This window comes from Bufo gargarizans, chromosome 9 (genome assembly GCF_014858855.1).
Source record: "Bufo gargarizans isolate SCDJY-AF-19 chromosome 9, ASM1485885v1, whole genome shotgun sequence".
In the NCBI taxonomy this organism is placed as follows: domain Eukaryota; kingdom Metazoa; phylum Chordata; class Amphibia; order Anura; family Bufonidae; genus Bufo; species Bufo gargarizans.
In genome coordinates, this window is record NC_058088.1 from 78,423,575 (window position 1) to 78,445,526 (window position 21,952).

A 21,952-nucleotide genomic window follows, 5' to 3' on the forward strand; every position below is an offset into this window, starting at 1 on the left:
TTAAATGCCTGCTCTCTGCTAATGCTATTCAAGTCTACAAAACAAAGCTGTAAAGTAAGCTACAGGCACCCTACTGCGACTGCTCTAGTGGCTAGTGTGTAAATAGGAACACATTAAAGTTTTTTCCCCTTGTGGCAAGTCACTAAAAAAAGTTAAAGAAATTTATAAAGAAAACTCTGTTCAGTACTGAATTCAGCAAGTCCTGAGTACTGAAACAGCGAAAATACGGGTGGACAGCACTCCTTGGTGATACTGTTTCGGGTGCTCGTCTCCAGGAGGGGTGGTAAAAAGCCCCTAGCAAAGCAACTAATAGGTATCAAGAAAAAAAAAAAAAAAAAAAAAAAAAAAAAAAAAAGGAGACGGCACGTCCAAAAAGGTGGAATTTATTCCAGATGCAACGTTTCGGCTGTGTGGTAGCCTTTTTCAAGCATGCATATACATCACCTTCTGAAGTATATGCATGCTTGAAAAAGGCTACCACACAGCCGAAACGTTGCATCTGGAATAAATTCCACCTTTTGGACGTGCCGTCTCCATTTTTTTATTTTCTTGATACCTATGAGTACTGAAACAGTTCAGTGACAAAATCAGCTCTGTTACATCTGTACCTGAAATGTACATAATAATAATAATGATAATAATATATTTTGCAGCACTTTACAAATTTAGAGGGTTCATGTACAAACCAAGACATCAAAATATAACTGGCTAATTAATACACAGCTGAAACACTAAGGCCCCTTTCACACTGGCGAGTTTTCCGCAAGGGTGCAATGCGTGAGGTGAACGCATTGCACCCGCACTGAATCCGGACCCATTCATTTCTATGGGGCTGTGCAAACGAGCGGTGATTTTCACGCATCACTTGTGCGTTGCGTTAAAATCGCAGCAAGCTCTATTTTGTGCGTTTTTCACGCAACGCAGGCCCCATAGAAGTTAATAGGGCTGCGTGAAAATCGCAAGCATCCGCAAGCAAGTGCGATTTTCACGCACGGTTGCTAGGAGACGATCGGGATGGGGACCAGATCATTATTAATTTTTCCTTATAACATGGTTGTAAGGGAAAATAGCATTCTTAATACAGAATGCATGGTAAAATAGGGCTGGAGGAGTTAAAAAAAAAATTATATTTAACTCACCTTAATCCACTTGTTGGCGCTGCCCGGCTTCTCTTCTGCCTTCATCTGTGAGGAAAAGGACCTGTGGTGACGTCACTGCGCTCATCACATGGTCAGTCACATGATCAATCACCATGGACAATACGGATTGGCTCAAGATGCATTTAGTAAAACTCGCACAATTTTACAAGCAAGTTCAGTCAGTTTTGTCTAAGACAGCATTCAGTTCAGTTTTTCCAGCACTGGTGCAATCCATTTTGATACGTTTTTCACGCGTGTGAAAAACAACTGAAGGTTTACAAACATGTCCTAGCAACAAACAGTGAAACAAAACGCATGGCAACCGGACTGCATCCAGGTTACATCTGGATGCAATGCGTTTTTCACTGACGCACTTCTATGGGGCCAAGGCTGCGTGAAAAAACACAATATAGAACATGCAACAAATAAATTATGCGTAAAAAAAAAAATTCTGCACAGACCCATTGAAATGAATAGGTCAGGATTCAGTGCGGTTGCTATGCGTTCACGTCACCCATTCCACCCGCTCAGAAAACTCACTTGTGTGAGAGGGGCCTAACAGTGAGGGTCCTGCTCGCAAGAACTTACAATCTATGAGGAATTGAATACTTATGCTTCTATAGCAGCATTCTATATACTAATGCTTATACAGCCAGCATACCATCATGGAAAGTGCAGCCATTTCTTGTAAATAGGTAGGATAATTAAAAACTGAAATTGGGCACCAGCATTGGCTTAAATCCAAAATGAACCTAAGAAGTACAAATAATTGCCTCTCTGGAAAGCAGAGTGCACAGTGCCACTAGGAAGCGCCTCACTTACGGGCCCACTCCTGAGTCCGGCCGTTTCCTTCTCTTTACCAGGTTAGGAGCTTCCTTCAGAGGCGTCAGCTGTTCTGCACATCGTTTTGAAATGTTGACAGAGTGGTCCGCCACTGCAGAGACCCCGCACAGAACCTGCTCCTGACAAACAATGAAAAAAACGTTAGGGTCAAGTTAAAAAGTAAAGTACTAAAGTAAACCCAATTACAAATAAAGAGCATTTCTATGTAAAAGAGAAAACTGTATCTGCAAATGTCCCTCCTGGAGTTTCATCTTCAGGAAAATTGCTAGAAACCTGTATATGGTGCATAACCAAGCACATTTGCCATTTAGGAGTACAAGAATGTTTCGTGACCATCAATATTACGAGACCATTAAGGGGGTGGACTTTTAAAACTGGATTAAACAATTTATTTATTAGTACTTTACATTTTTTGGGCACAAATGCTACTTTATTCTAGGGAAGGGAAGGGAACTCTATATATTCATTGCAGTCGTCTCACATAACTTTAGAAACAGGATGAGTGCTGACAAATAAGGCTACTTTCACATTAGCGTTCGATCGGATCCGTTCTGAACGGATCCGCTCATATTAATGCAGACGGTGGCTCCATTCAGAACGGATCCGTCTGCATTATAACTTAGAAAAATTTGTGATCCGTTCAGACTTTACATTGAAAGTCAATGGGGGACGGATCCGCTTGAAGATTGAGCCATATGGTGTCATCTTCAAGCGGATCCGTCCCCATTGACTTCGATTATAAGTTATAACGGATCCACTCGCCTCCGCACGGCCAGGCGGACATCCGAACGCTGCTTGCAGCGTTCAGGTGTCCACTCACTGAGCGGAGCGGAGGCTGAGCGCTGGCAGACGGATGCATTCTCAGTGGATCCGCCTCCACTGAGAATGCATTAGGGCCAGACGGCTGCGTTCAGGGCCGCTTGTGAGCCCCTTCAAACGGAGCTCACGAGCGGACACCTGAACGCAGGTGTGAAAGGAGCCTTACACTGTTATATGCAGGGAAAGGATTAACGCCAAAGACAAGAACATAATTTGGCCACTAGGAGACACTTTTTGCATGGTACATTAACTGTCTTATTAGTTACACCCACCATTTCAGTTTTTGAGTCATTTTCCACAAATGTACAAGCAGCAATAATTCCCTGAACAGCAACACGCTTGTGCTCCCTGTAATGAAGCTGCTCAACCATTGCCTTCAGTTCCAAGATTGTAATTAATATTTCCTCTGCTGCAAAAAATAAATAGTTGGTAGAATACCATTGGTATGTTGTAGTAAAGGGCACAACTTCCATTACATTTGAGGATAATTCAACTACTAACGGACACCCTATACATATGCATAATATGTAGTCTCTTGAGTTATGCAACAATGAGAGAGTTAAATTCCTGGATATTGGAACTGTCTTAGTAAGTACTGTATTCTCTTGGGCTTGGTCTTCTTTAGTAGGCCTCTTTCATATCTCAAAGTGAAGATATTTTGGGAAGGCTTACTGGGAATTAGGATATAGTGACATGCAGTATCCCATCCCGTGTGAAAGTACCTTCAGGGTACGATGCCTACAATGTAAGGCCTTATTCACACATCAGTGTTTTGGTCAGTGATTTCCATGGCGATTGTGAGCCAAAACCAGGACTAGAGCCTCCACAGACGTAAGGTATATGGCAGGCATGTCCAAACTGCGGCCCTCCAGCTGTTGCAAAACTACAACTCCCAGCATGCCCTAATAGCTGTAAGCTATCCAGGCATGCTGGGAGTTGTAGTTTTGCAACAGCTGGAGGGCCGCAGTTTAGACATGCCTGGTATATGGGAAAGATCTGCACCTGGCTTTGGCTCCAAATCACTGAATAAGGCATAACACCCTACTCAGGGGTTTAGTGGGCTCACTTATACCCACAATTTTAAAAGGAGTTATCTACCATTTTACATTAAGGGCTCATCCTTAGGCCTTGAGTGGGTAATTGGGAAGGCTTCCCCTACACTGTTGCAGGATAAGGATACCTGGACTTCAGATACCACTACTTCATTGCAGTACTTGAACCGAATCAGTCAGCAGGAAATTCACTGTTAAACCAGGCACGATGTCTTGAAGGGCTAGCTCAGCTGAATGTAATTCACTTGTTATATTCTGGGAAAAAACTATTTTTAATCCATATGCAAATAAGCAGTTATGTGTACTGAGTGCAAGCCCAAGCCACTCCGTGCACCCTTGCTCCTATATGGTGGAAGCCGTTGCTTTATGGTGCAGCGGGCGCCATAACCACTAGGTTTCAATGGCAGCGATCGGCCACAACACCAATCTCATACACTTAACCCCACAGATGCAGCAATCAAATGTGAGCGCATCTGAGTGGTGGAAATGTGGGAGTCTAGCGCTCCTGCTCTGGTTGAGAATGGGGAAGCTGTTAACTTGTAGTGAAAGGCCAGAACTTTCTTGAAGCTCTGATGCCCATCGTTGATATATTCCAATACAATCAAACTGTTGCTCTATTCTGGAGAAAAAGGGCTTTTAATTCATATTCAAATAAGCCGTTAAGCATAGTGGGGGTGGCAGCCTCTTTGCACTCTTGCTCCTCCTTCCGGCCATTCCCTCTTCTTAATAGAAATGGTCAGGTTCCTGCATAGTCATCTGGCCCCATCAATCAAGGAGAGGCTGGCAGAGGAAGAGTGCACGGGGTGGCTTGCGCACTTAACTGCTCATTTGCATATGGATTAAAAGTATTTTTTCTCCAGAAAGAGGCAACAGATTGCTAAGTGAATTCTGCTAAGCTAGCCCTACAGGGCATTGTGCCCAGTTAATCAATGAATTTCATGGTGGTTACAGGTCCCTTTAACAGAGTGACATCTATGTGTACGCAGGCACTGAAATGAAGTAGCAACTAAAGATCAGCCATCAATGTAAAGTCTCAAAAAGTACTTAAAACCATAATAACAAGATGTACATAAAAGTCCCTTCAGTCAAGTTGATGTAAAGAGATAAAAATCATGCCTCAGTAATACAATGCACAGTATGTATTCATGATGTAGACCTTTCAGCAGATTGTACTTACAAGCAATATAGTGTGAATAAGGTACAAGACACTAACTTTTTCTATCATTAAGGAACTTGGAAAAGGTTGATGGGATTGGTGGATAGGGATGGTAGCCACCAATTGATGTTTTCTGCCCGATTTCAGCTTCATTTTGAGTTTTCATCCATTTTATATAGTTCTTTACTTTCTCATCGCTTGTATACGGCTGCCCTTTATGATGACCTAAAAATGAAAAATGTCACAATCATGAATGCCACATGACAAAACGAAGGCAAGATTCACCAGCCTCACCTCAAGCAGAAGACAAAATTACTAATAACAGCGACTCCGGTGTGAAGTCCTAAACCCCAAGAATGACATATTTGAATCTGCCATATTATAAACATATCGAGGGTAATTTACCAACAATTTCTTTTTATATTAGTTCTATTTCTGGTGCAGATTACGGCACAAATGTTCTTTGCGTCACAATCTGCGATTTTCCCCACTCACGCCAGGTGTAAAAAAAAGCAGGAGGGGCATCGACCGGGAAAGGGGACAGGCTGGCAGGCCCATCTCATTCATCATTTTCTACGCCTGTTTTAGGTGTAGAAAAATGGTCTAAATCTATGCCAACAAAAGGGAGCTAGCGTAGATTTAGAAGTGGTGGTGGATCCGCCTAAGTTATGTAGAGGCCGGTACCTCTACATAACGTCGGTAGATCCACCGGCAGCACTAGTGCTTATTAAAGACCATAACATGGCAGATAAGTAGGTAGCTTAACATGGAAAGTTAAAAATAACATCCTTAAAAATTCATTAAAAAAAATATATTACAGGATAAAAACTTGGTTTAAACAATAGGTCATTTTCTGATGACATCCCCTTTAACGACCGTTTTAGTCAGTGTTTCGTGATTTTCTGCGGACCCATTGACTTTCAATGGGTCCGTTGAAAACTCGGCTAATGCACAGTTTGTCATCCGTGTCAGTTATCCAGTGGTTCCTGTCCGTCCAAAAAATATAACCTGTCCTATTTTTTTTTCACGAAAAACGGTTTGCGGACCCATTCAAGTCAATGGGACCGTGAAAAAACACGGAGGCACACAAGATTGTCATCCGAGTCCGTTTTTTTCCTATCATTTGCATGGCAAACTTAACTTAGATATTTTTTTTTTACTTTCCTTCATGTCTGGTGATCCTCCAAAAATAAAGGAAGACACACGGAAACAAAAACTGATCACGGAACAACGGAACCCCATTTTGCGGAACGGAACACAACAACGGTCGTGTGAATGAGGCCTTAAGCTGGTGACAGCGTTCAGCTGAAGACTCGTTCGGCCAACAGCTTTATTCTCTGACCCACGACTCACACTCGCATTTTATGCAGATTTGTCATGGACGGATCGGTTCAGATAATACAAACGCCTGCATCCGTTCAGAACGGATCCATTTGTATCATCTGTAACATGGCCAAGGCGGATCCGTCTTGAACACCATTGAAAACAGAGGAAGGATGCTTTTTGTATTGTGCCAGTGAAAACGGATACATTTGGCTCAGTTTCATCAGACGGACACCAAAACTGCAAGCAGCGTTTTGGTGTCAGTCTCCAAAGCAAAATGGAGACGAGACTGAACTGATGCATTCTGAGCAGATCCTTTTCCATTCAGGATGCATTAGAATGCAAAGTGATCCGTTTTGGACCGCTTGTGAGAGCAGTCCAAAACGCCAGTGTGAAAATAGCCTAATCTGTAAGTCAATTGACTTATTTACTACAGTTGCCATAAAGCATACATGACTTACTGCACTGACTAAACAGGAAGGTGGTGTGCATCTCCAAAATGGTCCCCAGAGAAGCTACAATACAATCCCTTCAATAGTCTTCAACACAGAGCACGAGTTATTCTAACTATATTTGCAAGGATGACAGTAAAAAAAATACTTGCAGACCAGAGATTTCACTGTCTTAAACACATTTTCTAACATTTAAAATATGGTTTCATTCTAAATATTTTTTCTATCCAGCAATGAAAAAATAAATAAAAATCTTGAAAATTTCAGGTTTCACACTGGCCACTAAAGCAGACATACAATAAACTGATGTTTCCAGTTTTCTTCAGCTAACTATCAGCTTTGCTGTGTAGCCTGGGACAAGATTGGCAGAGGGGATTTAATGGCAGCTTCTCTGTACTATTTGAGGTACAGATAAAGTAGGACGGCAACACAAATCTCTAGAGGTAGCACCCCTGTCACTTTCTGGTCTCTGGGAAAGGGATCTGTACATCACTTCCTGGAGACTTCGCCAGTGAGATGTCACTATACTATTAAAGTCTCTACAGACTTTTTTCAATATAATTCATAAAAATAAGATGAAATACATGGTATTTTCCGGAGATCGTACAAAAGTCATAGATGGCCATTTTACTTGCTGAAAAAAATATATTAAAAATAAATAAAAAGGCTGACGCATATCAATAAGTGTTAGACTTTTCTCTCCTCCAACGTAGATGTGAACAAGCCCTTAAAGGGCTTCTGTCACCCCCAAAAGTTTTTTTAGGCTAATTAAAATCCTTATACTGCGATTTTTCAATATATAGTGTTCTTACCCTTTTCTGTTGGCTAGTTTCTTTAAAAACCGCACTTTTATAATATGTAAATACCCTCTCTACCAGCAAGTAGGGTGGTTACTTGCTGGTAGCAGCCGTATCCTCAAAAAAAAAAAAAAAAAAAAGCCCCCTCGTCCTGCTGATTGACAGGGCCAGGGAGCGCTCTCCTCCTCCGACTGGCCCTGTCTGCAATTCAAATCCCCCGCCTGCACCTCATTCGGCGCAGGCGCTCTAAGAGAAGGACGCTCGCTTCCTCAGTGAGCCTGCGCCGATGAAGTCTTCTCTTTCGGGTTTAGAGGTGACGTCATCGGCGCAGGCGCACTGAGGGAGTGCTGAGGGAGGAAGAGAGCGTCCTTCTCTCAGAGCGCCTGCACCGAATGAGGTGCAGGCGCGGGATTTAAATTGCAGACAGGGCCAGTTAGAGGAGGAGAACGCTCGCTGGCCCTGTCAATCAGCAGGAGGAGGGGGCGTTTATTTGAAAGGAGGATGCGGCGGCTACCAGCAAGTGACCGCCCTACATGCTGGTAGAGAGGTAATTTACATATTATAAAAGTGCATTTTTTAAAGAAACTAGCAAACAGAAAAGGGTAAGAACACTATATATTGAAAAATCACAGTATAAGGATTTTAATTAGCCAAAAAAAAAAAAAAAAAAAAAAAAAAAAAAAAGATTTTTGGGGGGTGACAGAAGCCCTTTAACATTATGTAAGCCTACATATTATTTATTTGAATTACTGCAACATTCGCACTCCTCCTCAGTCTCATGATACTCCTCAAAAATGGTAATGGGAGTATTTTTACTATTGTCAGAAAAAAAGCGTAGTGCAACTTCTGGTACTTTCCATCTATCATATTAAAGTGACGGTCTATGTTAGAAGCCATAACTAAGGTATTGGAAAACTAAGACAAGTAATTTCCACCAAACTGCTCATTTTAAATGAGGTAACAGATGAGATCAGCAAAAATATCTTAATCGAAAAAGTGTGCTCTCATCAAATTATCTGCAGAATTAACGAGCCCTTTATTGTAGGCTGTATTTTGTCACCAAGGAGAGAAAAGGGGCTGCTGTAAAATCTTCAGTGTCTTAGTGGCTCCAACCAACCGTGCCCGTATTCTGACTATGGACAGCAGTGGTGGCATATACCAGTATGTACTAAAGAATAGGAAATATTAACCCCTTAACCCCTTAAGGACACAGCCCTATTTCACCTTAAGGACCAGGCCATTTTTTGCAAATCTGACCACTGTCACTTTAAGTGCTGATAACTTTAAAACGCTTTGACTTACCCAGGCCGTTCTGAGATTGTTTTTTCGTCGCATATTGTACTTCATGACACTGCTAAAATTGGGTCAAAAAAGTTAATTTTTTTGCATAAAAAAATACCATATTTACCAAAAATTTTGAAAAATTTGCAAATTTCAAAGTTTCAGTTTCTCTACTTCTGTAATACATAGTAATACCCCCAAAAATTGTGATGACTTTACATTCCCCATATGTCTACTTCATGTTTGTAGCATTTTGGGAATGATATTTTATTTTTTGGGGATGTTACAAGGCTTAGAAGTTTAGAAGCAAATTTTGAAATTTTCGGAAATCTTCAAAATCCCACTTTTTATGGACCAGTTCAGGTTTGAAGTCACTTTGTGAGGCTTACATAATAGAAACCACCCAAAAATGACCCCATTCTAGAAACTACACCCCTCAAGGTATTCAAAACTGTTTTTACAAACTTTGTTAACCCTTTAGGTCTTCCACAACACTTCATGGCAAATGGACATACATTTTTAGAATTTAGATTTTTTGGAAGATTTTCCAATATAATCAATTTTTTCCTGGAAAAAAACAAGGGTTAACTGCCAAACAAAACTCAAAATGGGTTGCCCTGATTCTGTAGTTTGCAGAAACACCCCATATGTGGTCGTAAACTACTGTTTGGCCGAACGGGAGGACATAGAAGGAGGGGAACACCATATGGGTTTTGGAAGGCAGATTTGGCAGGACTGGTTTTGTTTATACCATGTCCCATTTGAAGCCCCCTGTTGCACCCCTAGAATAGAAATTTCAAAAAAGTGACTCCATCTAAGAAAGTACACCCCTCAAGGTATTCAAAACTGGGTTTACAAACTTTGTTAACCCTTTAGGTGTTCCACAAGAGTTATTGGCAGATGGAGAAACAATTTAGAAATTTCTATTTTTTGGAAAATTTTCCAATATAATCAATTTTTTCCAGGAGTAAAACAAGGGTTAACTGCCAAACAAAACTCAAAATGGGTTGCCCTGATTCTGTAGTTTGCAGAAACACCCCATATGTGGTCGTAAACTACTGTTTGGCCGAACGGGAGGACATAGAAGGAGGGGAACACCATATGGGTTTTGGAAGGCAGATTTTGCAGGACTGGTTTTGTTTATACCATGTCCCATTTGAAGCCCCCTGTTGTACCCCTAGAATAAAAATTTCAAAAAAGTGACTCCATCTAAGAAAGTACACCCCTCAAGGTATTCAAAACTGGGTTTACAAACTTTGTTAACCCTTTAGGTGTTCCACAAGAGTTATTGGCAGATGGAGAAACAATTTAGAAATTTCTATTTTTTGGAAAATTTTCCAATATAATCAATTTTTTCCAGGAGTAAAACAAGGGTTAACTGCCAAACAAAACTCAAAATGGGTTGCCCTGATTCTGTAGTTTGCAGAAACACCCCATATGTGGTCGTAAACTACTGTTTGGCCGAACGGGAGGACATAGAAGGAGGGGAACACCATATGGGTTTTGGAAGGCAGATTTTGCAGGACTGGTTTTGTTTATACCATGTCCCATTTGAAGCCCCCTGTTGTACCCCTAGAATAAAATTTCAAAAAAGTGACTCCATCTAAGAAAGTACACCCCTCAAGGTATTCAAAACTGGGTTTACAAACTTTGTTAACCCTTTAGGTGTTCCACAAGAGTTATTGGCAGATGGAGAAACAATTTAGAAATTTCTATTTTTTGGAAAATTTTCCAATATAATCAATTTTTTCCAGGAGTAAAACAAGGGTTAACAGCCAAACAAAACTCAATATGGGTTGCCCTGATTCTGTAGTTTGCAAAAACACCCCATATGTGGTCGTAAACTACTGTTTGGCCAAACGGGAGCACGTAGAAAGAGGGGAACGCCATATGGGTTTTGGAAGGCAGATTTTGCAGGACTGGTTTTGTTTATACCATGTCCCATTTGAAGCCCCCTGTTGCACCCCTAGAATAGAAATTTCAAAAAAGTGACTCCATCTAAGAAAGTACACCCCTCAAGGTATTCAAAACTGGGTTTACAAACTTTGTTAACCCTTTAGGTGTTCCACAAGAGTTAATGGCAGATGGAGAAACAATTTAGAAATTTCTATTTTTTGGAAAATTTTCCATTTTAACCCTTACTTTATTACTGAAAAAAATGGGTTAACAGCCAAACAAAACTCAAAATGGGTTGCCCTGATTCTGTAGTTTGCAGAAACACCCCAAATGTGGTCGTAAACTACTATTTGGCTAAACGGCAGGACATAGAAGAAGGGGGAACGCCATACGGTTTTTGGAAGGCAGATTTTGCTGGACTGGTTTATTTACACCATGTACCCTTTCAAGCCCCCTGATGCACCCCTAGAGTAGAAACTCCATAAAAGTGACCCCATCTAGGAAACTACGGGATAAGGTGGTTGTTGATTTGGTACTATTTTAGGGGTAAATATGATTTTTGGTTGCTCTATATTACACTGTTTTGAGGCAAGGTAACAAAAAAATTAAATTCTAAAATTTTTCTACATTTGCTATTTAGTTTTGTGGAACACCTAAAGGGTTAACATAGTTTGTAAAGTAATTTTTGAATACCTTGAGGGGTGTAGTTTCTTAGATGGGGTCACTTTTTTGGAGTTTCTAGTCTAGGCTACATCAGGGGGGGCTTCTAATGGGACATGGTGTCAAAAAAAAAAACTGTCCATCAAAATCTGCCTTCCAGAAACCATATGGAGTTCCCTTCGTTCTATGCCCTGCCGTGCGGCTATATAGCCATTTACGACCACATATGGGGTGTTTCTGCAAACTACAGAATCAGGGCCATAAATATTGAGGTTTTTTTGGCTGTTAACCCTTGCTTTATTACTGGAAAAAAAGGATTCAAATGGAAATTTTGCCCAAAAATGGGTGTTTTGGCACCGTTTTTATTTTATATTTTTAACACCGTTCATCCGAGGGGTTTGGTCAAATGTTATTTTTATAGCGACGACTTTTACGCACGCGACGATGCCCAATATGTATGGCTCTCAGACTTTGGAGACACTAAGCAGGCATCCTAAAACTGCGGCCCTCCAGATGTTGTAAAACTACAATTCCCACCATGCCCTGCTGATGGCTGTAGGTTGTCTGGGCATGCTGGGAGTTATAGTTTTACAACATCTGGAGGGCCGCAGTTTGAGGATGCCTGCACTAAAACTAATATTTTTTTGGGGAAAAAAAATTGTTTCTGTGTCTCCAAAGTCTGAGAGCCATAGTGTTTTATGTTCTCTAGGGGACTGTTGGAGATTATAAAAATTTAGTACTCCATGGAAGTGTGATACTCCCTGAAGCAATCGATAATGCAGAGGCCCGGATGATCGGGGCAAGTGTCACACTGAGTAGTGGTGTCCTTCCGTATCCCCCTCTTGTGACACACTCTGCATCTTTTTTGGGTTCGTCCCTTCTTTCCAGTATGGGGGACCACACCTGGAAAGTGTTGGCCAGGGACGATCCGGGCGCCTCCAGTTCCCGAGGTACTCCGGCCTGCTCTTTCCCGGTCCGAAAAGATCAGGTCTTTGAGGACTGCCTCATAGAATTGGAGGAATGTCCCTGTGCTGCCAGCGCTTCGGGATAGTACAAAAGAGTTGTACATGGCAACCTGCACCATGTAGACCGCAACTTTTTTGTACCATGCCCGGGTTTTGCGCATGGCATTATATGGCTTGAGGACTTGATCAGAGAGATCAACTCCTCCCATATACCGATTGTAGGCGACGATACAATCGGGCTTGAGGACCGTTGCCGTGGTACCTCGCACAGAGACTGGGGTGGTGCTGTTACCGTGGATTGTGGACAGCATAAGGACATCCCTCTTGTCCTTATACCTGACCAGCAACAGGTTTCCACTGGTAAGTGCACGGGTCTCACCCCTGGGGATAGGTACCTGGAGGGGGTGGGCAGGGAGGCCGCGTTGATTTTTCCGCACGGTCCCACAAGCGAACGTGGATCTGGCGGCAAGGGACCTGAACAAGGGAATGCTGGTATAAAAGTTGTCCACGTACAAGTGGTAACCCTTATCCAGCAGTGGGTACATAAGGTCCCACACGAGTTTCCCGGTAACACCCAGAGTGGGGGGACATTCTGGTGGTTGAATCCGGGAATCTCGCCCCTCGTACACACGAAATTTGTAAGTGTACCCTGAGGTACTCTCACAAATTTTGTATAGCTTCACGCCATACCTCGCCCGCTTTGTGGGAATGTATTGGCGGAAACTGAGTCTCCCCTTGAACGCAACGAGAGACTCATCAACCGCGACCTCCCTTCCAGGTACGTAGGCCTGCTGAAATGTGGCCCCAAAGTGATCGATGACCGGCCGTATCTTGTACAGCCGGTCATAGGCAGGATCACCTCGGGGGGGACATGCTGCATTATCGGAATAATGCAGACATTTCCGGATGGCCTCAAACCGGGAGCGTGTCATGGCCGTACTGTACAGTGGGGTCTGGTATAGGACGTCCCCACTCCAGTACAGCCTGACACTGGGTTTTTGCACTAGACCCATATGCAGCACGAGGCCCCAAAATGTCCTCATCTCGGCTGCACTGACCGGCGTCCAGCCACCGGGTCTAGCCAAAAATGAGCCCGGGTTTTGAGCGACGAACTGTTGGGCGTACAGATTCGTCTGCTCCACCATCAGATTCACCAGTGGGTTACTGAAAAAAAAACTAAAAAAAGTCTATTTCAGTAAACCCCACTGTGGGAATCTGGATTCCAGGATTGCCAGCGAAATCCGGAATCTCAGGCTCAAAGTCCACTGGGGGACACCAGCTAAGTTCATCGGCAGGGGGCTCCGGTGAACTTATTTGGTGGGCCGGGAAACCAGTACGAACCCCAGGGCGGCTCGTACTAGGGTGGGCCACAGGATCCCTAGCATGTGTGGCCCCTGGCTCCGCCTGGCGGCGTCTCCGCTGCCTTGGTGGCTCATCGTCATCCGATGATGATGAGGAGGATGCGGATGACAAAAGGAACGTGGGGTCATCCTCATCCTCACTGGGGCTCTCAGAGTCGGAGGCAATCTGGGCATATGCCTCCTCGGCCGAGAACACCCGGCGGGCCATGGGTGTGTGTGTGTGCGTGTGTATGTGCGTGCGTGTAAACCTTTATTCTATGTGCGTGTGTGTGGGGGCACGGGTGTTCACGTACTAAAAGTCCAGGCAAAAAAAATGGGCAAGTGTTAGAAAAAAAAAAAAAAAAAGTTCAAACTTGCTGATCAGCGGTTCAACGCTGATCAGCGGTCGGTGGGGTGGTGGGGGGGTGGGGCGGGCGATGCGCTAACAGTGGACGGACGCTAAAAAGTGCCGGCCAGTCAGCGCACGCAGAAAAAAAAGTGGTGGTGGGGGGGTCTGGTGGGGGGGTCTGGTGGGGGGGGGGGGGGGGCTGGTGGTGAGGGGGGGGCAAGTGGCAGGGGGGTCTGGGGTCTGGTAGCTGAAAAAAAAAAGTTTGGAATAAATGTGATTTTTTTTTTTTTTTTTTTTCTAACTTTTCCCTTCTATCCCTGCCTAAAGGTGACTCTCCCTCACTGACCCTAACCTACCTGGGTGGCGATGGGTGCAGGAGGGTGATGGATGGCGATTAGGGGGACACAGGAGCTGGTGCTGGACGATGCTGCCGGGTGCTCGTGCAGAACAGGAAGAGGAGGGGAGAGAGGAGCGCAGGAAGTTTGAATCTCGCGCCTCTCTCCCCTGCACCAATCAGCACCCTGGACAGCGGCGTTCAGCACCAGGGCCAGCTCCGCCTCTGCAAATCCTCGGACTGCGATTGGTGGTGTAAAATTACGCCACCGATCGCAGTCTTTTTCCGGTTCATCGGGTCACAGGACACCCGAATGGACCGGAAACGCAGAAAACCGCAGGTCTGAATTGACCTGCGGTTTTCTGCGATCGTCGATGCGGGGGGGTCAAATGACCCCCCCCTGCATTGTTACAGGATGCCGGCTGAATGATTTCAGCCGGCATCCCGTTCCGATTAACCCCCGCGGCGCCGGCATCGCTATTTAAAGCCATGACGTACCGGTACGTCATGTGTCCTTAAGGACTCGGGAAACATGCCGTACCGGTACGTCATGTGTCCTTAAGGGGTTAAGGACCGTCTCATTTTCACCTTAAGGACCAGGCCATTTTTTGAAAATCTGAAGTATTAATACCTACAAAATAGTTACTTTACACTCCCCATATGTCTACTTCATGTTTGGATCATTTTGTGAATGCCATTTTATTTTTTGGGGACGTTACAAGGCTTAGAAGCAAATCTTGAAATTTTTCTGAAAATTTCTGAAACCCACTTTTTCAGGACCAGTTCGGGTCTGAAGTCACTTTGTGAGGCTTACATAATAGAAACCACCCAAAAAATGACACCATTTTACAAACTACACCCCTCAAGGTATTCAAAACTGATTTTACAAACATTGTTAACCCTTTAGGTGTTCCACGAGAATTAATGGAAAATAGAGATACAATTTCACTTTTTTGGCAGATTTTCCATTTTAATAATTTTTTTCAGTTACAAAGTAAGGGTTAACAGCGAAACAAAACTCAATGGTCGTAAACTGCTGTACGGGCACACGGCAGGGCACAGAAGGAAAGGAATGCCATACGTTTTTTGGAAGGCAGATTTTGCTGGACTGGTTTTTTGACACCATGTCCCATTGAAGCCCCCCTAGAGTAGAAACTCCAAAAAAGTGACCCCATTTTAGAAACTACGGGATAGGGTGGCAGTTTTGTTGGTACTTTAAGGTACATATGATTTTTGGTTGCTCTTTATTACACTTTGTGAGGCAAGGTAACAAGAAATAGCTGTTTTGGCATAGTTTTTATTTTTTGTTATTTACAACATTCATCTGACAGGTTAGATCATGTGGTATTTTTATAGAGCAGGTTGTCACGGATGCGACAATTCCAAATAGGACTACTTTTTTGGGTTGTTTCAGTTTTACATAACAATGCAGGGCATTGGGCAGCCTCTGCACGGCATCTGGCTGCCTTGTCACGCATTGGGTCCCCACCAAAGCAGCGCGGGGGACTCTATGCGATCACTCACCCGCCGCAAACCACTTCTATGTCAGCACGGACCGCGGCATAGAAGGGGTTAATCAGCAGGGGCCCGGCTACCAGGGACTGCCGGACCCCTGCAGTGATCGGGCGCGCACCGCTCTGGTGCCTGCCTGATCATCCCGCCGTGCATGTATGGCAGAATGCATTCTGGCAATGCATCCCCCGCCGTACATGTACGGCGTTCTGCGTTAAGGGGTTAGAAATCATCCACTGGTTAAACGGGCATTTCCAGTGATTTTGACTGCCTGCTCAGCCTCAGCGCTACCCCACCTCAGGCTACTTTCACACTAGCGTTCTTGCTGGATCTGACAGGGTTCAGCAAAAACGCTTCCGTTACTGATAATAGAATCATCTGCATCCATTCTGAACGGATCCAGTTTTATTATCTTTAACATAACAATGACGGGTACGTCAAACGCCACTTTTCAGCGCTACCCCACCTCCGGCTACTTTCATACTAGCGTTCTTGCTGGATCCGACAGGGTTCAGCAAAAACGCTTCCGTTACTGCATCCATTCTGAACGGATCCGGTTGTATTATCTTTAACATAGCAATGACGGATACGTCAAACGCCATTGAAAGTCAATAGGGGACGGATCAGTTTCTATTGTGTTAGATTGTGCCAGTGAAAACCGTCCCCATTGACATGCATTGGGGTCATGACGGATCCGTTTTGCTCAGCATCCTAGGACGGAAAGCAAACTTCAGCATGCTGCAGTTTGCTCTCCGGTATGAGAACAGAACGGAATGCATTTTGGAGCACTCCGTTCTGTTCAGTTACTTTTTATCCCCATTGACAATGAATGGGGACAAAACGGAAGCGTTTTTCCTGGTATTGAGACCCTATGACAGATCTCAATAACAGAAAATAGAAACGCTAGTGTGAAAGTAGCTTTAGCCAGTAATTGGCAAAATGACCAGTCCAAGCCATTTCCTGTGCATCTAAGCCGGCACCAGAATGGCAACAATGGAAGAGAAGGCGAGTAATCACTGTATTCAGTTTAACCCCTTTTGCATTTTCTGTCTTTAACACAAGAGGATTACTAAAATACTGTAGTTTGCTTAAAGGGAATGTGTCACCATAAAATTACATTATTTAAATCACTATGTTAAAACACTAAGAATTTTTGGTTGTTCTTTTTAATTTTCTATGTCAATATCTACATTTAAACAAAAAAGTCAAATAAAAAGGTGTCACTTTTTGGCCTGTACCGATCACTTTACTGCAGGTATCTCATTACAGGCAGATTTAAAATGGCATATATCACTGCTGTGTACAGATAAGACAGTATACGCTATTCACAATAGGCGATTGTCAAAGCTTATCTAGTCTTCCCTTGTACAGTGACAGAGCATGCCTAGAAACCTCTCCTATAGAAGTCAATGATGGCCCCTCCTGACTATTGTGTCTATGGACCATGGGGCTGCCATAAAGTTTTTCTTAATGCTTTCTAAATGCTGTTACGAACAGATCAGGAAAGATGCCACCCCCATAATAATGTTCAGGAAATGAAAAATAAAAATTAAAACCAGTCACATCCTTTTTCTAATCATCTGGTTTTAACTGGTAGAAAAATAAAAAAACGAGATTTTTGTATAACTTACCAGTAAAATCTCTTTCTCGCTCTTTCCTTGGGGGACACAGAAGACCTTGGGTATAGCTCATCTCCATAGGAGGCGTGACACTAAGTGAAAACTGTTAAGCCCCTCCTCCACAGCTATACCCTCAGCCTGGAGAGAGAGGCTGCCAGTTGCGTGTCCAAGTAGTGAAAAAAAGGCAAAGTCCAAAAGTGGAACCAACAAGCCAACTACCCAACGGGTAAAACAACTCGGAAACCGTGTAGAGAAAAAACAAAGAATGGGTGGGTGCTGTGTCCCCCAAGGAAAGAGCGAGAAAGAGATTTTACTGGTAAGTTATACAAAAATCTCGTTTTCTCGCCCAGTTTCCTTGGGGGACACAGAAGACCTTGGGACGTTCAAAAGCAGTCCAAAAGGGGGAGGGACCACAGCACCAAGGCGAATCACCCGAAGGCATCAAGAAACCGCCGCCCGCAGACCAGGCGGCCCAAGGCAGCATCTGCCGAAGCCAGAGTATGCACCCTGTAGAACGCTGTAAGGCAGACCAGTGACCGCCGCGCACAGACGCATGGCCGAAACCAAACGCCACCGGCCCAGGAGGCACCGACCGCTCCGGTGAAACGAACGGTGACACCAAAAGCAGAACCCCGCCCTTGGTGCGGTAACCACAGCAACAACCACTGTGAGAAAGCGGAGGAAAGCCACCCCGGAGGCCACCAACCCGTTGCGCGGACCTCCTGGAAAACCAAGAGACCGAACGTCGACAAGAGTCGGAGATCTCCAAGTAAAAACCGCAAGGCCCAAACAACTCCCAAATCGGTGAAGTGTCCGTTCCCGGGGGTGGGAAGGGGAGGACGAAAGCCCCGTTAAAATGAAAGACAAACACCACCTTCAGAAGGAAGGAAGAGACGGGATGGAGAACAGCCCTGTCCCGAGGAAAGAGAAGGCTCGGAACAAGAAGGGCCGCCACCCAGGCACCCGCCAGAGACACGACGGCTACGGAAACATAACCGTACAGGACAGAAGGAGTAGAGAGAACTCCTGTAACGGCTCCAAGGGAAAGATTGGAGCGCCAAGAGCCCAGTATGCAATGCCCAGGGCGGTACCCAGGGGCAGTACGAGGGAACCCCAAAGCCGCTCCACGGAAAAGGGCCCTGACAGGCCCAGAGGGCCGGGGAACGCCGAAAGGGGAAGGACAGCGCTGACACTTGACACTTCAAGCAACAGAGTCCCAGTCCCAGATCCAGGTCGGACTGGAGAAAGACAGAACCATGGAGAGAGAAAGGCAGAGTGGGGGAACGCCCAGCTTCCCACAGAACCCCCGGTAAAACCCCTAAGTCCTACAACAGATCCTGGACAAAACACGGCCAGGAGCGAACACTAGCGAGCCCGCTAGAGTCGCCTGGGCAAGCGGGTGAAACCCAATGTGAACAGGCGCAGACCAGTAACACCGGCAGAACGGTCGGCAAAAACTGGTCCCGTCGGCCCCCGAGCAACGTAGTCCTGTAACCACCCGGAGTGGGGGAGCAGAAGGACAGACGGAAGGAACCGAAGGGTCCGCCCAGCAACCGCCAGGACAAGACAGGCTAAAGTCCATGCTGATGTAGCCACCACAGGAAGACGTCCTACAGTCCCGGTGTGGGAGATCTAATGACAATCTCGACCGAATGGGGGTCCTCCCAAGTTACAGCCAGAGTGAACAAGGGAGACAGCACGAGGCCAAGAGGAACATCAGAACCATCCACATGAACAACCAAGCTCTCCCCAGAGGGGAGGGCAGCGAAGGAACAGCCACTGAAGCGCGGCCGGGCAAAAGCCACATCGGAGGGAGCCGAGCCAAACCGAGTGGGAGCCAAGCAGAGCCGGCGAAAAAAGGCAGTCGAGACAGAGGCCGGCATAACACCCTACAACTGAAAGGAGGAGTGGGCAACAGGGAAGCCATAGGACAGCTCAAAGGCAGAACCCCGCTCACCGAGACGCCCGGTTCACTGCCACGCAGAAGGCGAGTACCCTGAAGAACCCAAGGTGGAGGTCCTACGGACCTGGGTAAGTGAGCACCCAAGAGTAGCTGGGTGACCATCCCGAGAAAAGCGGCCCGAACCCGGTAGCGGACCAGCCTAAAGCGCAGAGGGGGCGCCAAAAGAAAAAACTCATACTGCACGACACCCGAAGAGGAGGAAAAAACAGTAGCAGGCGAGGGAACAGCAGTCCCGCCAGAGCTAACGCAGAAATCGAGTGGCACTGCAAACGGCACTCTCGACCCAGTGACCACTTGCGCCGGGAAGCGAGTGCACGGGAGAACGAAAGGGTACGTATCAAAGAACCACGAACACTCCCCAGGTGGAAAGGCCAACGGACATGGTGGATGCCGAAACAACGGGACCACAATATACAGGCCAAACCAGAAAAACGAGCACCACCCAGCTCGGCGAAGTAGAGAGCAAGTAGAGCCCATCTACTCATATCTAAAGAATACACCTTTGAATACAGCGGCATACTTGTAATGCTTGTATGACAGCACCCAAGGGTTATACAGGTGGACAGAATGATCTCTTTAGAGAAGAGTGCAAGGCCCGTGACAGCACCACATCCCAAGAGAAAAAAGGGTATGTCGCAGGAGGAAGTGAGGCATACGTACGAACAGCCCCGCAAGCAGTGAGAAGGCCAACCCACCTATGGGAGAAGGCATACACGGCCCAAACAACGGACAGAGCGCACCAGAAAATTCCGCTCACTGCAAAAAAATAGTCACCCAGTGAAGGGGATCAGCCACAGAGCCCAACAGTATCAACGGAAGTGCAAAGTGCAACCTGAAAGGGAGTGATGCACAAGACATCAGTATGGCATGCGATGGGAACGCAGGCAGGCCCCCCAGAAAAGGGGGAAATGCACCTGGCAACACTGCAGCTGGTAAGAATGCAAAGGCCCGTCCCAAAGGGGGGTTGCCCAAGGCCAGTAACAACTTCAGAGAAGTAGAACATACCATAGTTCGCCCAGAAGGTGACTAATCACATGGCCGCACAGTACCCAGCGGGAACGCAGGAGGTCCGCCCAGAGAAAGGGGGACATGCACGGGATTATCTTACCATAAAGCGAGTGCGCAATAACCCACCTAACACCGAATACTGTGAGAGTGCAACTACTCCACAACGAAGGAGAACAAGCAAGAATCCCGCACAGCATTTCAAGGACAGCCATGGGTCACGTGAGGGTGCAAATTCTTGCCCATGGATGAGGTGGGCCGTGTATGGCCCGCAACATATCCGGCGAAAGAGCAGTATTCCACCCAGAAAGGGGCGGGTAATGCACACGGCCGTCATCGCATCCAGCAAAAATGCAAGCACCCCGCCAAGGATGCGGGACATGCACATGGCCAGCAACGCACTGGCGAGAAAACAACCACAGTCAGTGGCGTTGTGCATATGCCGCCTGAGGAAAGGATACATGCTCATTGCTGGCAGCGATTCCAGTGAGTGCAGCACACCACCCAAGGAAGGTGTCGTGCACATGGCCGGCAGCGAATCCAGTGATAGTGCAGCAAACCACCTATGGAAGGAGTTCATGCACATGGCCGGCAGCAGATCCAGAGAGAGTGCAGCAGTCCGCCTATGGACGGAGGTCATGCGTATGGCCGGCAGCGAATCCAGAAAGTGCAGCATTCCGCCTATGGAAGGAGGCAATGCACATGGCCGGCTCATGCATATGGCCGGCAGCGAATCCAGCGAGAGTGCAGCGTTCTGCCCATGGACGGAGGTCATGCATATGGCCGGCAGCGAATCCAGAGAGAGGGAGCGCAGCAGCCCTCCTTTGGACGGAGGTCATGCGTATGACCAGCAGCGAAGCCAGAGAGAGTGCAACATTCCACCTATGGAAGGAGGTCATGCATAAGGCCGTAGCGAACCCAGCGAGAGTACAGCATTCCGCCTATGGAAGGAGGTCATGCATATGGCCGTAGCGAACCCAGCGAGAGTGCAGCGTTCCGCCTATGGAAGGAGGTCATGCATATGGCCGTAGCGAATCCAGCGAGAGTGCAGCGTCCCGTCTATGGAAGGGGGTCACGCATATGGCCGTAGCAAACCCAGCGAGAGTGCAGCGTTCCGCCTATGGAAGGGGGTCGTGCACATGGTCAGCATCGTATGCGGTAAAAGGGCAGTATTCCGCCTACAGAAGGGGGTCATGCACAAGGCCAGCCCGCAGCCAGAGAGAGTGCAGTATGCCGCCTATAATGGGGGGTCATGCACATGGCCAGTACCGTGACTGGAGAAGGCGACTAATTCTGCCTATAGAAAAGGGCGGCCTGCACCTGGCCAGCGCCGTATCCCAGGAGAGGGCAAGGGTCCGCCTAGAAGGGGAACATGTATACCTGGCCAGTGCCACGGAGCGCAACATGCCGCCTATGGAATAGGGGCAGGCATACGGCCAGCGCTCTA

General features: G+C 46.0%; 1 protein-coding gene across 3 annotated transcripts in view; it reads right to left on the minus strand.

Moving 5' to 3' along the window:
* Positions 1 to 21,952, minus strand: part of RADX (RPA1 related single stranded DNA binding protein, X-linked) — a 97,247-nt gene that overhangs the window by 22,332 nt on the left and 52,963 nt on the right. The window contains exons 8-10 of one of the 3 annotated variants that reach the window (XM_044305334.1): positions 5,067 to 5,234; positions 3,074 to 3,207; positions 1,962 to 2,101 (exon numbers count right to left, since the gene is read on the minus strand). In XM_044305334.1, coding sequence (XP_044161269.1) covers positions 1,962 to 2,101; positions 3,074 to 3,207; positions 5,067 to 5,234 — 442 coding nt within the window. Of the gene's footprint in view, positions 1 to 1,961; positions 2,102 to 3,073; positions 3,211 to 5,066; positions 5,235 to 21,952 lie in introns of all 3 variants that reach the window. The other 2 variants (XM_044305335.1, XM_044305333.1) reach the window with 2 other exon arrangements.